At 44.2% G+C, this 20,688-nt stretch overlaps 1 protein-coding gene across 1 annotated transcript in view; it reads right to left on the bottom strand.

The window, feature by feature from the left end:
* Window positions 1-20,688, bottom strand: part of LOC120937244 (amine sulfotransferase-like) — a 53,399-nt gene that overhangs the window by 8,148 nt on the left and 24,563 nt on the right. Inside the window, exons 4-6 of the mRNA XM_040350293.1 lie at window positions 19,357-19,483; window positions 14,631-14,725; window positions 1,569-1,749 (exon numbers count right to left, since the gene is read on the bottom strand). Of these exons, the coding sequence (XP_040206227.1) occupies window positions 1,569-1,749; window positions 14,631-14,725; window positions 19,357-19,483 (403 nt within the window). The remainder of the gene's footprint in view (window positions 1-1,568; window positions 1,750-14,630; window positions 14,726-19,356; window positions 19,484-20,688) is intronic.

Genomic DNA, 20,688 nt, shown 5'->3' with positions numbered 1-20,688 from the left:
ACAGCACGGAGAGGGAGTGGGCGGGCCAATGGTTGTTTCTCCCTAACAGCACGGAGAAGGAGTGGGCGGGCCAATGGTTGTTTCTCCCTAACACAGCACGGAGAGGGAGTGGGCAGGCCATTGGTTGTTTCTCCCTAACAGCACGGAGAGGGAGTGGGCGGGCCAATGGTTGTTTCTCCCTAACACAGCACGGAGAGGGAGTGGGCGGGCCAATGGTTGTTTCTCCCTAACAGCATGCCGAGGGAGGGGGCGGGGCCGGGCGGACGGCGCGATGCCATTGAAATCTCTCATTCAATTCTGTAGCCATGCGGATGGAGGAATCATACATGAATGCGGGGGCACTGGTGACTGGTCAGTACAGTACTGCAGGACAGGCGACCATGCAGGGCCGGATATTGTAGCCGCAAATTGGCCGATTTTTCCACTATAATCGGCCGATGCCGATTTCACAAAAATGGCCAAATATCGGCATATATATCGGCTGACTGAGGTTTGGGTGCTTTCCCCAGCAGCCTATCAAGAGGGTTTTTTTCCTTGCTGTGCATGCTGGGGGAGGATATTTATGAGGCAGACGCGATTGAGGCGGGGTTCTTCTGGAGTGTGGCACCCACCTTTAGGGTGACTACATCACGGCTCCCGGCGAAAATGGCCTACCAGGCCGGGGTGCGCGTGCCACGCGGTGCTCCCGGTTCCGAGACCACGTTGGTTCGGAACGCTCGAGCTGTAGCTGTGCCCCAGTGATCTACTGGGTCCCCAATCCTGAGAAGATCCCAAGCGTTGTTCCTTTGAGAGGAGGCTGTTCGTGGGGAGTCCACCAGAGGAGAGCCGAGAGAGGCTGGCGATCCAATAGGGTTTTGACAATCCACCGGGGATCAAGGTAACCGGACACTGTAAGGTTGGACGTTGGTCGCCTGTCAGTCAGTGACCTAATTGCAAACTACCTGAAGGAGATCCAGGTACAAAGTCTACCAAGGAGGATTGCCTCCGTGATCTAAATTCGAGGGAGGGTCTGTGGCAGAGACTTTTTTCCCTCAAAGTTCCGAGTGATACTCTGGCTGTAAGGTCAGTGAGAGAGGCCTGTCCAGGTACACTAAACCCACTCTGGCGAGTGGCGAATAAAGTGGCGAAGAAAACAAAGTGTTGTAGGAAGCAGGACTGTTTCCTTATTGTTACACCTGAATATGCTGTTTCTTTTCCTACTGCACCTTTACTCTTCACCGCAAGTTTTATTGTTTTACCTTGTTGGGTAAATAAAAGTGCAATAAAAAGACACCAGCTGTGTGGACATTGCATTACTACGGCTCTCATCAACTACCCTAGATGGCAGAGTCACAGAGGTAACATGCCACCCAAAACAAACCAGCAGCTCCTTCGGGGGTAAGTGCTATATATATATATATATATATATATATATATATATATATACACATATATATATATATATATATATATATATATATACACATATATATAGCATGTGTGTGGGTAAGCATTAAAGCATTTACAGTAAATATAAAACCCTACAAGTAAGAAGAAAATAATTTTACAGTATAGTTAAAATATCTTACCTTTACGCATAAATGACCCACATTTTTTATCTATAATATTCTCAGGCATATTTTCTTTATTTGCAAGAGGATCTATTTTCATCTCTTTGAAAGATGCTTTTTTTATCACAATATCCATAGCCTTATCATCTAATTTTATTCCTAAAAATGTGGAGATTTTCTTAGCAACAGATCGCAGGTCCTACAAACATGAGAAAAACAATTTTAGCAAAAAATAATACTTATCAATATTTGATAGTTAAAATAGTTTTGGCAACTTGGATAAATGATTTGCAGAGCCAGTTGTTACCTCTTCAAAAGAGGAATCACTTTAAAAACAGCTTATTGCCTTACAGAGAAAATCATTGAGTCAGGAGGTATTCTGGTTATTATTAGTGAGTAGGGATGAGCTTCGAGTTCGAGTCAAACCCATGTTCGACTTGAACATTGTATGTTCGATCATTTGTCGAATTTCGAATGTTATGGGCCACTCACGCCAAATTCGAGTGGCGCGTCATGGCCCCTAATTCATCGCAGTGCATTGCTGGCTGATGATTGGCCAAGCATGCACTATGACCCGCATGCTTCGGCCAATCACAGTGCGGAAAAAACAGAGAGCCATAATTGGCCAAAGCTAGGGTGGTTTCGGCCAATTATGCCTCAGGAGATTTAGTACATATGCCCTACACTATATAGGGCCACCTGGAAGTTGGCCTTGTGTAGTGTGTTCCGGCGTGCTGAGAGAGAGAGAGAGAGAGAGAGACAGTGTCATTTAATTTGAGTTAGATAGAACAGGCAGGCAGGTGAGTCAGTTAGCTGCAGTTACAGTGTGTAGATGATACATATGCATCCCAGGTGTTGTATAAATATTTATACACTGTATTCAGTTTAGCTAGAACTGTTCCTGTTATTCTCTTCAAAATATACAGACAGGCAGGCAGGTGACTGTGCTAACTGCAGTATTTTCACTTAGTGTACTGTGTCCTTTGCACAGTGTGCACCTAAAGCTTACCTGAATACAATTGCTGGTGTTCTCATACAAATACAGGCAGAGACCTCCAGTATTTTGTTTTAGTGTCCTTTGCACAGTGTGCACCTAAAGCTTACCTGAATACAATTGCTGGTGTTCTCGGATTAATACCACAGGCAGGGAGCTGCAACCATTTTCAGTTAGTGTACTGTGTCCTTTGCACAATGTGCAACTAAAGCTAACTGAAGACAATTGCTGGTGTTCTCTTACTAATAATACTACAGGCAGGCAGTTGATTCTGCTAGCTGCAGTATAATCAGTATATATATATACATCCCAGCTTTTTGCAGCTACATCTCCCTGCAGGCCATTAGTATATCTGCAAGGACAAGAAGGAGAGGCAGACAGTCACGAGCCGGTAAAAGAGGGCAAGCAGGCTCTGCATCTAGAGGCAACAGTGCTGGTCGTGGACACAGTGCATCCTCATCAGCACGTGGCAGTGAGACACGCTTGTCCTTTTTTTGGCAGCTGGCCGTGTTGAGCCACAACATGCCAAAGACTAGGTGGAGTGGATGACCAAGCCAAATGCTACTACTGGTGGTTGTGACTAGGGATGAGCCGAACACCCCCCGTTCGGTTTGCACCAGAACCTTTGAATGGACCGAACTTTTAGAACCCCATTGAAAATCATGAGAAAATCATTGAGAAAAATAGCATGGGTTTCCCCGCCCCCCTCCCCCCAGGTCATTACCAGCCTCTTTGGCCCTATATACTTTGAACAGCAGTATACAGGCGGTGCAAACAAGACAGGGACTGTAGGTTTGTTGTTAAGTAGAATCTGTTTGTAATTTTGAACTGGTACTTTTTTAAAGTGTAGCTCCAGCCAAAAAATCTATTTTTAAGATTTTTGGAAAACATAGAGAGGGGCTATCACCCCTGTAACATTTGTTTTGCTGTCTGTGCGCATCTGTTCAGAAGATTGCACCTCACTTTCTGTCCCAATGACAAATGATTTTTTGAAAATGTAGGTTTTTTAGTGAAACAAGGATTGGTGATAAAGCATCAGTGGACAGGAGAGAATTTCCCTTCCTATGGGTAGATTTCCTCTCACTTCCTGTTGTCTCCTTCCGTTTGCAAGTAGGACTTGGTGGGCGCAGGAATGGGCGCAGTGAAAATACTTGCTGATCAGCCACTGCCTGTGATATTAATTTGAAAACAGCAGCAATTGTATTCACGTGGCTTTAGGTGCACACTGTGGAGGACACAGCACACCACGTGAAAATACTTGCAGAATGATCCCCTGCCTGTGGTATTAATATGAGAAGATCAATGCCTTTTAGAACTGCACGATTAATCGCGAGAATATCGCAATCTCGATTCACCCCCCCCCCCCATGATCTCCATGCGGGATGACCCGCAATCTTTATATGCAGCCGCCATTTCCACGTAACCAGCTTTGAACGCAAATGGCGGATATCGGAACTTACGTCAGCAACCGGAACTGACGTCAGTTCAATTCATGAAGCGGTGCACTGCTGGGCATGGGTGGTGCAGAGACACAGACAGTGTCTCACACTTGTCTTGAGAAACGAGGAGCTCATCAGTGAGTGCGCAGTGAGGTAGGGTAGTACTGTAGTGACTTAGTACAAAACAGCCATGCTATTATCAGCTATAACTGCTGTGGTTTTTGATGTCCCTCGGCCTCCTGACTGTGTTTTAAAGGTTCAACTTCACATCTATGCGATGCATCAGAGTATGTGCCTTGCTGCAGAAAAGCCTATTAATTTGAGAATGAACTGCCTGCCACCCCTCAATAGCACCAAAGAGCATGGGACTTTTTTTAATTTAATTTTTTTAATGCCGCTGCACCAAAATGCATGGTGCTTTTGTTAGCATGCATTTTTATTTTTATGATTTTTTTATTTCTATTTACACACATTATAATATATATATATATATATATATATATATATATATATATATATATATATATATATATATATATATATATATATATATATATTTATAGTGTGTGCGTGTAAATAAAAAAAAAATCACAAAAATGCATGCTAACAAAAGCACCATGCATTTTTTCTGAGAATCGTGACCGAATCGTGATCTTCATTGTAAGCAAAAGAATTGTGATTCTCATTTTTCCCAGAATCGTGCAGCTCTACTGCCTTTAGGAACTAATATGAGAAACACCAGCAAATCTATTGACGTAGCTTTAGGTACACACTGTGCAGAGGACACAGACAGTACACCATGTGAAAATTCTGCAGCTAGCACAATCACCTGCCTGCCTGTCAGTATATTAGGAAGAGCGGATCTAGCTATACATACTCAATACAGTGTATAAATATATATACAACACCTGGGATGCATATATATCCTCTATACTCTGTAACTCTAACTGACTAGCCTGCCTGCCTGCTCTATCTCACTGCAAAAAAATGACACTCTCTCTCTCTGTCCTCTCTTAACCACTGCAATACACTACACAAGGCCGACTTTCAGGCGGCCTTCTATAGTGTGGGGCATGTAATAAACCCCCCTGAGCCATAATTGGCCAAAGCTACCCTAGCTTTGGCCAATTATGGCTCTCAGTTTTTTGCGTGCTGTGATCGGCCAAGCATGCGGGTCATAGTGCATGCTTGGCCAATCATCAGTCAGCAATGCACTGTGATGCCGCAGTGAATTATGGGCCGTGACACGCAAACGGCCCAAAACTTTCGTAATTCGACGAACGATCGAACATATACGATGTTCGAGTCGAACGTGAGTTCGACTCGAATACGAAGCTCATCCCTAATTGTGACACACCTCTCTCCTCCACCCCTCTTCTTCTTCCTCCATGGCCCCTTCCTGTGCTGATTTGTCCTCGGAACCAGCAGTGCTCCATAGGCATTCAAGGGGCTACGCAGGTACGCAGGCAAAGAGATGCCAATGCGGCGCTTGAGCTGGTGTGCTTGGGGGACAGGAGCCACACTGGGGCAGAGGTTCTGTCAGCTCTGCAGGGGCAGACTCAGAGGTGGTTTTCTCCATGCCAGCTTAAGCCAGGAATGGTGGTTTGTGACAATGGCACCAACCTCCTCTCCGTCTTCCGACAGGGACAACTGACCCATGTGTCCTGTTTAGCTCACGTCCTTAACTTGGTGGTGCAGCGGTTCTTGGGCAGGTACCCAGGCTTACAGGATGTCCTGAAGCAGGCCAGGAAACTCTGTGTGCATTTTCAATGGTCATATACTGCCAGTGCTCGGCTGGCTGACCTCCAAATGGAACACAACCTGCCCAAGAACCACCTAATCTGTGACATACCCACCAGGTGGCACCAGGACAGGGGAGCTTGTTTTTTCCCCACGCCAGTGGGCCATGATCAGGGATGCATGCACTGTCCTGTCACCATTTGAGGAGGCCACAAGGATGGTGAACAGTGACAGTGCATGCATCAGTGACACCGTCCTTCTTATCCACCTGTTGGAGCACGCGCTTGCGTGGAATAATGGACAGGGCACTTGAGGCAGAACAGAGGGAGGAAAAGGAGGACTTCCTTACCTCTCAAGGCCCCCTTTATCCAGACAACGTTCCTGCGTGCCCGCCTATCACACAGGAAGAGGAGGAGGAGCAGGAGGAGGATTGTGTCAGCATGGAGGTGGAGCCTAGCACTCAGCATCAGCAGCAGTCTTCAAGGGATCAATTATAGTCCCAAGAAACCAATGGACTTGTACATGGCTGGGAGGAGGTGGCTGCGGATCATGTCCTTCTGAGTGACCCAGTGGACTCCAGACCGAATGCTTCAGCAAACCTACGCTGCATTGCCTCACTGATCCTGCAAAGCCTGCGGAAGGATCCTTGTATTTGTGGTATCAAGGAGAGGGATCATTACTGGCTGGCAACCCTCCTTGATCCACGTTACAAGGGTAAGGTTGTGGACCTTATCTTGCCATCGCAGAGGGAGCAGAGGGTGAAACATCTTTGGGAGGCCTTGCAGAAAGGTCTGTGCAACGCGTTCCCAGAGACTGGGAGGTTACAAAATCCTGGCCCTGGACAACGTATTGCTGAGGCTTCGGTCAGTCAAAGAAGGAGCGGTGGAGAAGGTGGCCGTCTGAACGATGCGTTCAGACAATTTTTTAGTCCCCAGCCCCATGGTACGATCGGTTCCAGCAACTATCGCCAGCGTCTATTTTACATTGTGCGGGAATACCTAGGGGCAAGATCTGACTTGGACACCTTTCCCACCGAAAATCCTCTGGGTTACTGGGTCTTGAGGATGGATCACTGGCCAGAGCTTGCACAGTATGCAATTGAGCTACTGGCCTGTCCTGCATCCAGCGTTCTTTCGGGAGCTGCTGGAGGCTTTGTAACCGATCACAGGGTGCGCCTGTCCACAAACTCGGTCGATCGACTGACCTTCATAAAAATGAATCAGTCTTGGATCACCACCATCTACCAAGCACCTGATGCTGATGTAACCGAATATTTTTTTTGGAAATGTCAGATCTCTACAAGACTGCCTATGCTGATGCTGAGTGACTAGCCTGTTATGCTGAGTGACTATGCTCTTCCTCCTCAATGATCATGCTGATAGCTTGTAAGAACATTTTTTGTTCTGGGCACCACCACCAGTGGCTGAGGCCCAATTTTTCTGCCCCTGTTTAACAGGGGCATGTAATTACAATTTTTGCTGCAATACTTTTCAGCAGGGCTCATTCCTGCGCTCGAACTAGAGTATCTGTGATGGGTTGCAGTGTTGTGGCACCAGCACCAGTGCCAAAGGCCCGATTTTTCTGCCCCTGTTTAACAGGGGCGTGTAATTACAATTTTTGATGCAATACTCGGCAGCAGGGCTCATTCCTGTGCTCCAACTAGGAGTATCTGTGAGGGGTTGCTGTGTTGTGAAACCAGTGCCCAAGGCCCAATTTTTCTGCCCCTGTTCAACAGGGGCATGTACCGTAATTACAATTATTGATCTAATATTTCACAGCCGGGCCCATTCCTGCGCCCACCAAGAGTAACTGTGAGGGCTTACAGTGTTGTGGCAACACCACCACCACCATGACCACCACCATAGGCCCAATTTTTCTGCCCCTGTTCAACAGGAGCATGTAATTACAATTTTTGATCTAATATTTCACAGCAGGGCCCATTCCAGCGCCAACTAACAGTAACTGTGAGGACTTACAGTGTTGTAGCACCAGTACCACCACCACCACCAAAGGCACAATTTTTCTACCACTGTTCAACAATGGCATGTAATTACAATTCTTAATATAATAGTTCACAGCAGGGCGTTCCAGCGCCCACCAAAACAAACTGTGAGGGCTTACAGTATTGTGGCAACACCAACACGTAAGGCCCAAATTTCTGCAGAGTATATACGGCAGGCCCCTACTTTCAAACATCCAACTTACAAACGACTCCTACTTGCAAACGGAAAGGAGACAACAGGAAGTGAGAGGAAATCTACCCCTAGGAAGGGAAATTCTCTCCTGTGAGAGTTAATATGGCAAAAAGATGTTTCCTCTCCACTGATGCTTTATCACCAATCCTTGTTTCACAACAAAAAAAACATTTTCAAAAAAACATTTGTCATTGGGACAGAAAGTGAGGTGAAATCTTCTTATCTTCTGGCCTTTGGTGGTGGTGTTGCCACAACACTGTAAGCCCTCACAGTTACTCTTGGTGGGCGCAGGAATGGGCCCTGCTGTGAAATATTAGATCAATAATTATAATTACATGCCTTCTGAACAGGTGCACAGACAGCAAAACAAATGTTACAGCTGGAGCTACACTTTAAAAATGTAACAGTTCAAAATTACAAACAGATTCTACTTAAAGTGGTGTTCCGACCGAAAGTACACTTTTTAAATAAAAATACCCCTATAATACACAAGCCTAATGTATTCTAGTAAAGTTAGTCTGTAAACTAAGGTCCGTTTTGTTAGGTTATTACAGCATTTTGAAAGTTTATAAACTAGCATTAGACCGTGGCCATCTTAAGTGTGGGCATCTGAAGCCAGACTGTATTTCTTCCTGGATTTCAGCTACACAAGCAGTGTAATAGGTTTCAGGTCAGGTCTCCATAGCAACGGCAGAGGAAGTTGCCGCCCCTTATGCAAACCTCTACTGAAATAACCCATTTAATGTTGATATGCGGGGGGATGGAAATGGGAAGTAATGACAATGAAAGAAAATGGCAATGACATTGCCCATTAAAAGTTGTTGGGCGGGGATGGGGCGCTGAAAGTAAATGACAATGACATTGGCCATTAAAAGTTTATAAGCCGCCGCCAATCGCAGAATATATATGACAATGACATTGCCCATTCAAAGGTGATAAGCTGGGGGGGGGGGGGTGGTCTGCCACCAATCGATAAAAGTAAATGACGATGACATTGCCTATTAAAAGTTCATAGGGGTTGCCGTCGATCGCAGAATATATATGACAATGACATCGCCCATTTAAAGTTGATAAGCAGGGGGGGCGGCCGCCGAATATAAATGACACTGACATTGCACATTAAAAGTAGCTAGGGGGGGTGCCTCTGATAGCTGAGTAAATGACAAAATGACAATCACTATAAAAAGAAAATAAATGAATCAATATGACAGCGCTCATTAAAAGTAGATAAGCAGAGGATGCCAGCGATCACCGAATATAAAAGACACTGCCATCGCACATTATTATAAGTTGAGAAGCCGGGAGGGGGGCCGACAATGACTGGCGCCGGGTGCTGACTTGGTTTCTTACCCCACTACATTCTTCCTTCTTCTTTCTTTATCCTCATGTTCACTAGTGTCCTGCTCCATGGTAACAGGGAGGAAATCAGCCGCCCCTCTAGACATGATTGGCCTATAAGGAAAACGGGAGGGAGTGGCTTAGGGAAACCTGTGCTTAGCAAAGTATCAGCACAGCGATGCTACGATCCGACTATTGCCTTCTGGGTTGGATGACAAACATCTCCCAGGAGGCATAGCGGACGGGGGATGACGTGCTCGGGCCGCGCCGGAGGAGAAGCATATCAATAATTTAACTGTGAGTTTTCAAAAATAATAAAAATGATATGCCAAATGAGTTTAAGGGGACAGAGAAGCAGGGGGTGAAGAGGACTTGAAAACGAGGGTGGAACTCCACTTTAACAACAAGCCTACAGTCCCTGGGGCAGATTCAGATAGAGATACGACGTCGTATCTCCTGATACGCCGTCGTATCTCTGAGATCCGACGGTCGGATCTATGCGCCTGATTCATAGAATCAGGTTCCGCATAGATCTCCCTAAGATCCGACAGGTGTAAGTGACTTACACCGTCGGATCTTAGACTGCAATCTCCCGCTGGCCGCTAGGTGGCGCTTCCGTTTGAATACGCAACGAATATGCAAATGAGGAGATCCGCCGATTCAGAAACGAACGCCCGCCCGTCGCTTTTTTTTTACGTCGTTTGCGTTCGGCTTTTTCCGGCAGATAGTTACCCCTGCTATATCCGGCGTATCCTATGTTAAGTATGGCCGTCGTTCCCGCGCCGAGTTTTGAATTTTTTACGTCGTTTGCGAAAGTCATTTTGCGAATACGGATGGACGTAATTTACGTTCCCGTCGAAACCAATGACGTCCTAGCGACGTCATTTGGAGCAATGCACGCTGGGAAATTTAGCCGGCGGCGCATGCGCAGTACGATCGGCGCGGGGACGCGCCTGATTTAAATAGTAAACTCCCCCTAGCCGCAGAATTTAAATTCCGCCGGGGGATTTACGATACGCTGGCGCAACTTTCGAGGCAAGTGCTTTCTGAATACAGCACTTGCCTCAAAAACTTGCACTGGCGGATCGTAAATAAGATAGATTACACGGATCTAAAGATCCGCTGATCTATCTGAATGTGCCCCCCCTGTCTTGTTTGCACCACCTGTATACTGCTGTTCAAAGTATACAGGGCCTGGGGGCCCCACGCATTTCCTTTTTTTAATTTGGGTGCGGAGTTCCCCTTAATATCCATACAAGACCCAAAGGGGCTAGTAATGGCCTGGTGTCATGGACGACCTTCCGTTGTCAGGAGAATCCGTTCCCGGCGTGTGCGCATTGGTGCGCGCTTGCCCGCGCATGCGCGCATTGGTGCGCGTTTGCCCGCGCATGCGCAAGTTGGAGCGCGCGTTGGAATGCACTTGCGCGCATGCGCGCGCGCACGTTGACAGTGTTTGGCGCCAAGGATTCCCTATATAAACAACCTGATCCCTCACCAACTTGCTGTCCTGTCTACAGTGTTTCCCTGGATAATCTGCACCTGTGTAATTGCTGTTCCTGATTACCTGACCTGGCTTCCTCTGACCTCTCTTGTTTGCAACCTGCCTCTGACCCCGGCTACGTCTGACCTCTGCACCTGCTTAACCCCTGGCTCTGTCTTTGCTCGCCTGTTATACCGACCCGGCCTGAACCTTGACTACCCCTTTTGGACTTGCTTTGGCTCTGATCTGCTCATCTGTGTTGACCCGGCTTGCCTGACCTGTTGCTTCCTGCTCCACAAGTGCCTCCGTTGCTTCCAGCCTGCTGCCAGCTTCCTGCCAGGACCTCAGTGCTTCATCCTGCTTCTGCTTCCAGCAAACTACTCAGCCTACTACCAGGCACTTGTGCCCCTCTGTACACTTGATCCCCTGTCCACTCTATCAGGGGCTCCTGAGTCGGAGGCTTACGAGAGGCCGCTCCCTGCACATCGGGCTCCCATCACCAGGTACGTGACACCTGGGGGGGGGGACCAATGCCATTTTTCTCAATGATTTTCATCCATACTGCAGGGATCAGACATTACATTAAAGCCGCAAGCAGTTTAAATAACTTTTTTTCCTATAGAAATGTCATTTTGTGCAGGGACAGTTCTAAACACGGGAAACACGTGCCACTTCACAGGCATACTATAGACACACAGCAGGTACAATATTTAAAGGAATGTTTCACTTTTTTTTTTCACTTTAAGCATTAATAAAATCACTGCTCCCGAACAAACGGACGTTTTTAACCCTTTTTTTGCATTGCTACATGTTCCCTGGGGCAGGACCCGGGTCCCCAAACCCCTTTTAGGACAATAACTTGCATATTAGCCTTTACAATTTGATTTTGAATGTTGGAGTCCCATAGACTTTAATGGGGTTCTAAAGTTTGCGCGAACGTTCGGTCCATTCGAAGGTTCTGGTAAACCGGGGGGGGGGGGGGGTGTTCAGCTCATCCCTATTAGTGAGTGAGAAAACATTATCATTTCCATCACTTCCAGTGTGGTAACATGGTATAACACGAGATTAGATTAGTGATAAACAAAACGTTGCAAGATTTGATTTGTCCAAAGTTTGGCCAATCCCCCAAAATGCTCAGCGAATCTGAACTTTTGAGGGAATTGCATTGCAAAGCAACATGGAAAATGCACTAATGTGTTGAATTACAGGTTTGGACAATGCCTCAAAACTGAATGTGGTGTTACAAAACAGTATGATATTTAGGGACAGCATCAGTGGCAGCGTACCCTTACATTCATATTTTTTTCACTTTAACAATTTGCTTTGCTTGCAAACAGCAGCATCTATATAAAAATACTCTATTATTTAAATTATATCAGTTAAAAAAATGTTTTTTCCAGATAATGTTAGCAGCGACATGTGTTTTTCATAAAGTATTATTACTAGGCTTAAATTGAAGGCTAGAAGTAGCAGTCGTAACAGATCTAAATACAGAGTGGGAAGGGACAGTGAGTGTCTTTGTAAAAAATTAGAACTAAAGCCCTCGGGTATGCGTTGATAAAAAATGTCCAGTGACTCCACAGATTGACATAGTTAGTGAAGGTAAAAACAGTGCAAATAAAAAAAAGAAAAGACACATAACACCACCACCACACATTCGGTACACCCACCTGGTCCCATATCTTTATTTTAATCAAACGTTTTGAGGTGTAAGCATTCAGGTATGTTTTGAAAGAAATTGGCAAGTGGTAGAACAGTTTTTCATTAATGACAAAAGGCTTAAAGGCTTATAGCCAGATTCACAAAGAGTTACGCCGGCGTATCAGTAGTTACGCCAACGTAACTCGGAATCTAAGCCGTCGTAAGTTTAAGTGCATGCTCAAACTGAGATACACTTAAACCTAGCTAAGATACGACGGCCTGCGCCGTCGTAATTTAGGGTGCAATTTTTCCGCTGGCCGCTAGGTGGCGCTTCCGTTGAATTCGGCGAAGAATATGTAAATGACTATATACGCCGATTCACGAACGTACGTGCGCCCATCGCAGTAAAGATACGCCGTTTACGTAAGGCGTTTTCTGGCGTAAAGTTATTCCAACAAATAGCTGGCCTATCAAATGTTAAGTATGGCCGTCGTTCCCGCGTCGAAATTTGAAAATTTTACGTCGTTTGCGTAAGTCATCCGTGAATGGGGCTGGACGTAATTTACGTTCACGTCGAAACCAATACGTCCTTGCGGCGTACTTTGGAGCAATGCACACTGGGATATGTACCCGGACAGCGCATGCTCCGTTTGTAAAAAACGTCAATCACGTTGGGTCACCAATCATTTCCATAAAACACGCCCCCATCCTCATTTGAATTAGGCGCGCTTACGCCGGCCCCATTTATGCTACGCCGCCGTAAGTTAGGAGGCAAGTGCTTTGTGAATACAGTACTTGCCTCTCTGACTTAAGGCGGCGTAGCGTAAATACGATACGCTACGCCGCCTTAAAGATGCGGCGCCCTACCTGAATCTGGCTATATGTCCAAATTTAAGACCAGGGTACATGATACAAAACGGATCCGCTCTGACAGCATGCAAAGGTTCTTCTCCCCTGTCAGATCTGAAAGTGGTGGGGCTCTGCCCACAGATCTGCATCATTCATTTACAGAGATCTATGAATGGATGAACTATTAGTCTCAGCCGTCATAGTGCAATCACACTTTAAGTCCATTGACACTTCCTTCAGCTCTTTTATTGAAAGTCTATACCTGAGTACGGACATAGAGCTGCAGGAAGAGTTACCCTTTAATAAGCACTTTTGGGTTAAAAAAATTTGAACAATGAGGAGGCACACCTGGCAGTGTATCTTACCTTTGCAATTCACAGAAGTAAAGCACAGCTTACTAAGGCCTGGTTCTCACCTATGTAGGTTGCAGTTGATGCATATTCCGGGTGCAATTTGCGTTTTTCAATACACATTTTTGATCCATTGAAGTCTATGGAACCAAAAACACAACCTGCTGGTCCCTTGCTCTTTCCATAAAATGCACGTGACCCTCAGGAAACCATGTTAAATGGACTGAAGTGTGTTCCCGGCGTGAAGCTGAAAGGCTACACTGACAGATTCCCTTACCCACAATAGCAGCGGCAGAACCTGACAGCTGATGGAAACATCAGCTGCGGTGCTGACATCGCTGGACTCCAGGATAGGTAAGTGTCCGGTTATTAAAAGCCAGCAGCTGCAGTATTTTAAATTTATTTTTTTGGGCGGAACACCGCTTTACAGGGGTTGTAAAGGTTCGTCTTATTTTCTAAATAGGTTCCTTTAAGCTAGTGCATTGTTGGTTCACTAACCTTTTCTTTCGACTTCCCTTCTAAATGCTTTTTTTCTTTGTTTGAATTTCTCACTTCCTGTTTCTCCTCAGTAAGCTTTCCACCACCATCCGAGTGGTGGAAAGTAATTTAGAACAGCTTACTGAACACCTTACTGAGGGGAAACAGGAAGTGAGAAATTCAGACAAAGAAAACAAAGAAAAAAAACATTTAGAAGGGAAATTGAAGGAAAAGGTAAGCGAACCAACAGTGCACTAGCTTAAAGCAACATATTTAGAAAATAAAAAACGAACCTTTACAACCCCTTTAAGCTTTGAAAATAGATAGATGCTGTTTGGTTGCCATACACAGCTGCTCCGGATTCAGTCTGCTGCAGCCTTAGTACATTCCCCTCTGTGGCTGCATTTTGTATGATTTATATGCAAGTTGCAGTAACCACCCTGAATTTCACTATTTGAATAGAAATGTCCATTACATAACTGATCATTGACCCTAGGTTATCAAATTAATATAAAAAAATCATATATAAACTATTTCTTTCATATTTTAGCATTAAAATTCATCTCAGATTCTTTACCTTTATCATGTCTTCATAGTTTAAAAAAAGGATATTGTATGAATCCTTATGATTGTACCATCCTTGAAAGTGATCAAACCATTTGCCTCCATAAACTGCAGACATAACAAATCATTACATATCACATATCAAGCAACAACATTATTTAAATGATTCTAGATGATTAAGAATTCTATGGCTAAACTGTATCTGACATATGTGCTGCAAAAAGTCAGCGGTCCTTGCTGTTTTTTCTAACAATTCGGACAATCAGTCAGAAAATGAAGCAATACTATACACCTCAATACGAGACACTTTTCACCCCCTTCGTGCCCAGGCCAATTTTTAGCTTTCAGAGCTGTCACAATTTAAATGACAATTACTCTGTCATGCAACACTGTACCCACATTACATTTTTATAAATTTTTTCACACAAATAGAGCATTTTTATTTTATTTTTTTATATTTTTAAGTAATCTTTCTTCATAAATTCGAGCCAAAATTTATACTGCTACATTGCGTTGGTAAAAATAACCTAAATCAGTGTATATTATTTGGTCTGTGTGAAAGTTATAGAGTCTACAAGCTCTGATACTGTCATAAACCTGTTCCCTACAGAGTCATAGTAAAATGACGTCGGCGGGAACCCTCCGTCCTTTAGACTCATATGACGTCCTAGCCTTCTCGGGCGGCTAGGCGGCACGCGCGCGTACCGCCGCATTGCTCGGGACCCGGTGTGCGTGCCCGGCGGCCGCGATGTCCGCAATCACGGCAGGACCATGGATCTGTGTGTGTAAACACACAGATCCATGTCCTGTCAGCGGTGAGGAGACAGATGTGTGTTCCCAGTACAGAGGAACACACATTGATCTCCTCCCCTTGTGAGTCCCCCTCCCCCTACAGTTAGAACACACTTTAGGGAACATTTTTAACCCCTTTAGCGCCCCTAGTGTTAACCCCTTCCCTGTAGGTCACATTTACACAGTAATCAGTGCAGTTTTATAGCACTAATCGCTGTGTAAATGTGAATGGTCCCAAAAACGTGTCAAAAGTGTCCGATGTGTCTGCCGCAATGTCACGGTCACAATAAAAAAAAAACGCAGATCGCCATTACTAGTAAAAAAATAAAAATGCCATAATTATAATCCCTATTTTGTAGATGCTAGAACGTTTGCGCAAACCGATCAAATACGCTTATTGCAATTTTTTTATTTATTTTTTTGCCAAAAATATGTAGAAGAATACGTATCGGCCTAAACTGAGGACATTTTTTTTTTTTTAAATTATGATATTTATTAAATCAAAAAGTAAAAGGTATTGTGTTTTTTTTCAAAATTGTCGCTATTCTTTTGTTTATAGCGCAAAAAAAAAAAATGCAGAGGTGATCAAATACCACCAAAAGAAAGCTCTTTTTGTGGGGAAAAAGGGATGTCAATTTTGTTTGGGAGCCACGTCGCACGACCGCACAATTGTTATTCAAATTGCGACAGTGTTGAAAACTAAAAATTGGTCTGGGCAGGAAGGGGGTGAAAATGCCCTGTATGGAAGTGGTTAAAAATTCATTACACCTGATGCACAGACATCTCATTTCTTGAGGCCCTAACATGCCAGGACAGTACAAATACTGCCCAAATGACCCCTTCTTGGAACTTAGACAGTCTGAGGTATATAGTAACAGGCTTGGCGAGTTTTTTTAAGTTGCAATTTTTGCCCACACTTGGGCCTGGTTCACTGCGGTGCGACATGCGCTTTGACTTTGAGAGCACATGTCGCATGACAAGTCGTGCCCCATTCAGTGCCATGGAACCATTCTAATAGGAGCCACTTGAGTCGGTCTGACTTAGAAAAAGGTTCCTGCACTACTTTTGGTCCGACTTCTGCTTGACTTGCATTGACTTCTGCTAAAGAAGTTGCATGCAAGTCGTGCCGAAGTTGTGCTGGAATGAAGGCACGAAAGTCGCGTGACTTTGAAGTTGACCAGGATTATTTATTTGGAAAATAAAGAAATTTAATCCAATTTCACAAAAATTTCATATTAACAAGTTATTTCTAATGCCGCGTACACACGATCGTTTTTCGGCATGAAAAAAAACTTTGGGCTGGATTCAGATAAAATGGTCTATCTGTCCGCCCGGCATAACGTATCTCAGATACGTTACGCCACCGTAATTTAGGGCGCAAGTTCTGTATTCAGAAAGAACTTGCGCCCTTAGTTACTGCGGTTTCACGTATGTGTGGCGGCGTAAGCCCGCCTAATTCAAATGGAGATGTTGGGGGCGTGTTTTATTTAAATTTCACTTGACCCCACGTTTTTGAAGTTTTCTTTGAACGGCGCATGCGCCGTCCATAAAATATCCCAGTGTGCATTGCTCCAAAGTATGCCGCAAGGACGTATTGGATTCGACGTGAACGTAAATGACGTACAGCCCTATTCGCGAACGACTTACGCAAACGACGTAAAATTTCAAAACTCGGCCATACTTAACATTAGCTACGCCTCATATAGCAGGGGTAACTATATGCTGAAAACAGCCTAGCGTAAACGACGCAAAAAATTTCGCTGGCCGAACGTACGTTTCTGAATCGTCGTATCTACCTAATTAGCATATTCCTTGCGTAAACATACGGAAGCGCCACCTAGCGGCCAGCCTGAAAATTCAGCCTAAGATACGACGGTGTAAGACACTTACACCTGTCGGATCTTAGAGAAATCTATGCGTAACTGATTCTCTGAATCAGCCGCATAGATACGATGGCCCGCACTCAGAGATACGACAGCGTATCAGGAGATACGCCGTCGTATCTCCTATCTGAATCCGGGCCTTTGTTTTTCAGCATGTCCAAAAAACTAAGTTTTTCCAACTTCATCATTAAAAACGATATTGCCCACACACCATCATTTTTGAAAAATGATGAACAAAGCGCGGTGACGTACACCACGAACGACGGCACTCTAAAGGGGAAGTTCTATTCGCCTTTGGGCTGCTCTTAGCTGATTCCGTGTTAGTAAAAGACGATTCACGCTTTTTTTTCTGTTACAGTGTGATGAATGTGCTTACTCCGTTATGAATGGTAGTTTTACCTGAACGAGCGCTCCCGTCTCATAACTTGCTTCTGGGCATGCGCGGGTTTAAAACTTCGTTTTTGCCCACACACGATCATTTTTTACAACCCCAAAAATGTCATTTTTTAAAACGACGTTAAAAAATGCAGCATGTTCAAAAAAAAAATGTGTTGTTTTTCAGAAGCAGATAAACGATGTGAAGACCACACACAATCATTTTAAATGACGTTTTTAAAAACGTCGTTTTTTTTCATGCCGAAAAATGATTGTGTGTACGCGGCATCACACATGGCATAGGCATACTTGCAACTACACCCCAAAGTTTCAGAGAAGGTCTGGTGATAGAATTATTGCTCTCGCTCTGACGTTTTCAGAAATACCTCACATGTGTGGTGTGATTACCGTTTACATGTACGTACAGGATCAATGCGCATGTACGCCTTTGCACGCAAGCACGGGGTGTTTTAAATTTTTTTATGTTGATGTGCACTGTGGACATAGACAGATGGTGCTTGGTGCACTGGTGTGGGGTGGCTGCAGTCTGCATGATCTGTGTGTAGCTGAACAGTAAAATCAGCAGCTACACAGAGATTACTGACAGGATGCAGCGATCCTCCTCACTGAGCTCAGGAGGAGAGCCGACACAGAGGCATGTGTCTCTGTTTACATTGTGTGATGGCTGTGATTGGACACAGCCATCACATCATCTTAAAGTCCAATCAGAGAGCCCATATCCCAATCTGTGATGTGTTGTGTCCGAGGGACACAGCCATCACTGGATCGCACCACACGTTCTGACAGGACATACAGGTATGTCCAGTCAGAGCAGTGCTTGTCCGACCCAGCTGTTTATGTACAGTGGCTGGGTGGGACACGGTTAAGGGAGCAGTATGGAAGAGGCTAAATAATTAACAAATATTACCATAATCATGAATCAGCTGTTATTTATTTCTTCCCTCCTTTTTTTTTCCAGCAGGGGCACTTAATCTGTCATTGTCAGGGATGCCTAACACAGGCATCCAGCACAGGGTAAACAGATCAGTGGAATGTCTTGTTTTTAAATGTAAGTTTGCTGCTGCCATAATAAATAATTTTATTGGAATACTGCACTATAGAGATCTCTTTATATTCCACGTGAGCCTTTAATGGAGGAGAGTGGAGGATATTAAGGAGGATAACATTTACAGTGGAGTTTCCTTTCCAAAATATACTTAATCTGGCTGGATTCTCCAAGGAAAATAGCTTGGATATTTAAGATATTCAACAACAGAAGCACTGCTAGACCTGTAGGGGTCTTATTTGAGGTGAGAGGCTGGGGCTCATCATTGGTGTATGGATGGTAGAAACTGATCACTATATGAACAGAATTTTGCACTGATGTCGCATTTGAATATACATATGTTTGCACAAGCACTTTATTATCCATCCACGTTTTTTTGGGGGATTAATAAAACAATTTGGATACACCAGCATTTATTATTTAAAATGATTGCATTGTCACTTTGGAAGCTGTTGCACTTTATACTGTTTATATTGAGTAAGCACCACATTTATATATTGTTTTTATTTTCTATTGTGTGGGCACACCATTTCATGTTGGCAGCCACTCAGTGACCTATACATTTTGGTTTGTGCATTAGTATTCATATTAGTATTCATATTTATTATAGGAAATACAGTTACCTTCTCCATCCAAGAATTTCTCAAAAAAGTGCTGAAAATCTGGTGACTTCTCCGATAAAACAGCGATCTTTTGAAAATGATAAAATGAATTCATAACATCCTTTGGATTTCTCATCACGTAAATAACCTCAAATAAGAGAAAAACTATGGATTACTTAAAGAAAAAAAAAACAGACAGCATACTGTTTCTTAATTTTGTAAATGGTGTAGTTGTTGACATTTCTAATAGGGAGAACGTAATAAATATTCTTTATGCTTTGAGAGTCTAGCCAAACAAGCCGATTAAAGTTGATTCCAAACTGTGCATTTACTGTACAATGTTTCTGGGTATTTTCTGTGTTTTTTTTTCTCTATTCAATACTGGATAAATTATTCTTATTTAGAAATGGACCGAACACCCCCCTGTTCATTTTGCACCAGAACAGAGAAAAAGTTCCTACCCGAATGGCTAACCTTATTAACCTCTTGACCACTGGGCACTTAAACCCCCTTCCTGACCAGACCAATTTTCAGCTTTCGGTGCTCTCACAATTTGAATGACAATTACTCCGTCATACAACATTGTACCCATTTGAAATTTGTGTCCTTTTTTTCACACAAATAGAGCTTTCTTTTGGTGGTATTTGATCACCTCTGGGTTTTTTATTTTTTGCGCTATAAAAGAAAAACGACCGAAAATTCTGTAAAAAAACAAAAAACAAACTTGTTTCTGTCATATTCGCAGGTTATTTCTCACACACAGCATATGCATACCACAAATGACACCCCAAAACACATTCTGCTATTCCTCCCGAGTATGGCGATACCCCATGTGTGCAACTTTTACACGGCGTGGCCACATACAGAGGCCCAACATGCAGGGAGCGCCATCAGGCGTTCTGGAACACCCAGGCCAATTCTGACATTTCTCTCCTACATGGAAAAATCACAATTTATTTGCTAGAAAACTACATAGAACCCCAAAACATTATATATGCGGAGTATTGGGGTATTGCGGAGTATTTGGGTATTGCAGAGTATTGGGGTATTGGGGGTATTGCAGAGTATTGGGGTATTGCGGAGTATTTGGGTATTGCAGAGTATTGGGGTATTGGGGGTATTGCAGAGTATTGGGGTATTGCGGAGTATTGGGGGTATTGCAGAGTATTTGGGTATTGCAGAGTATCGCGCAGGGTATTGGGGTATTGCAGAGTATTGCGCAGGGTATTGCAGAGTATTGCGCAGGGTATTGCAGAGTATCGGGGTATTGCAGAGTATCGAGGTATTGCAGAGTATCGGGGTATTGCAGAGTATCGGGGTATTGCAGAGTATCGGGGTATTGCAGAGTATCGG

The sequence above is a fragment of the Rana temporaria genome, chromosome 4 (assembly GCF_905171775.1).
Source record: "Rana temporaria chromosome 4, aRanTem1.1, whole genome shotgun sequence".
NCBI classification, from domain to species: Eukaryota; Metazoa; Chordata; class Amphibia; order Anura; family Ranidae; genus Rana; species Rana temporaria.
The sequence above is the reverse complement of the archived record's forward strand: the minus strand, read 5'-3'. Positions and strand labels throughout refer to the sequence as shown.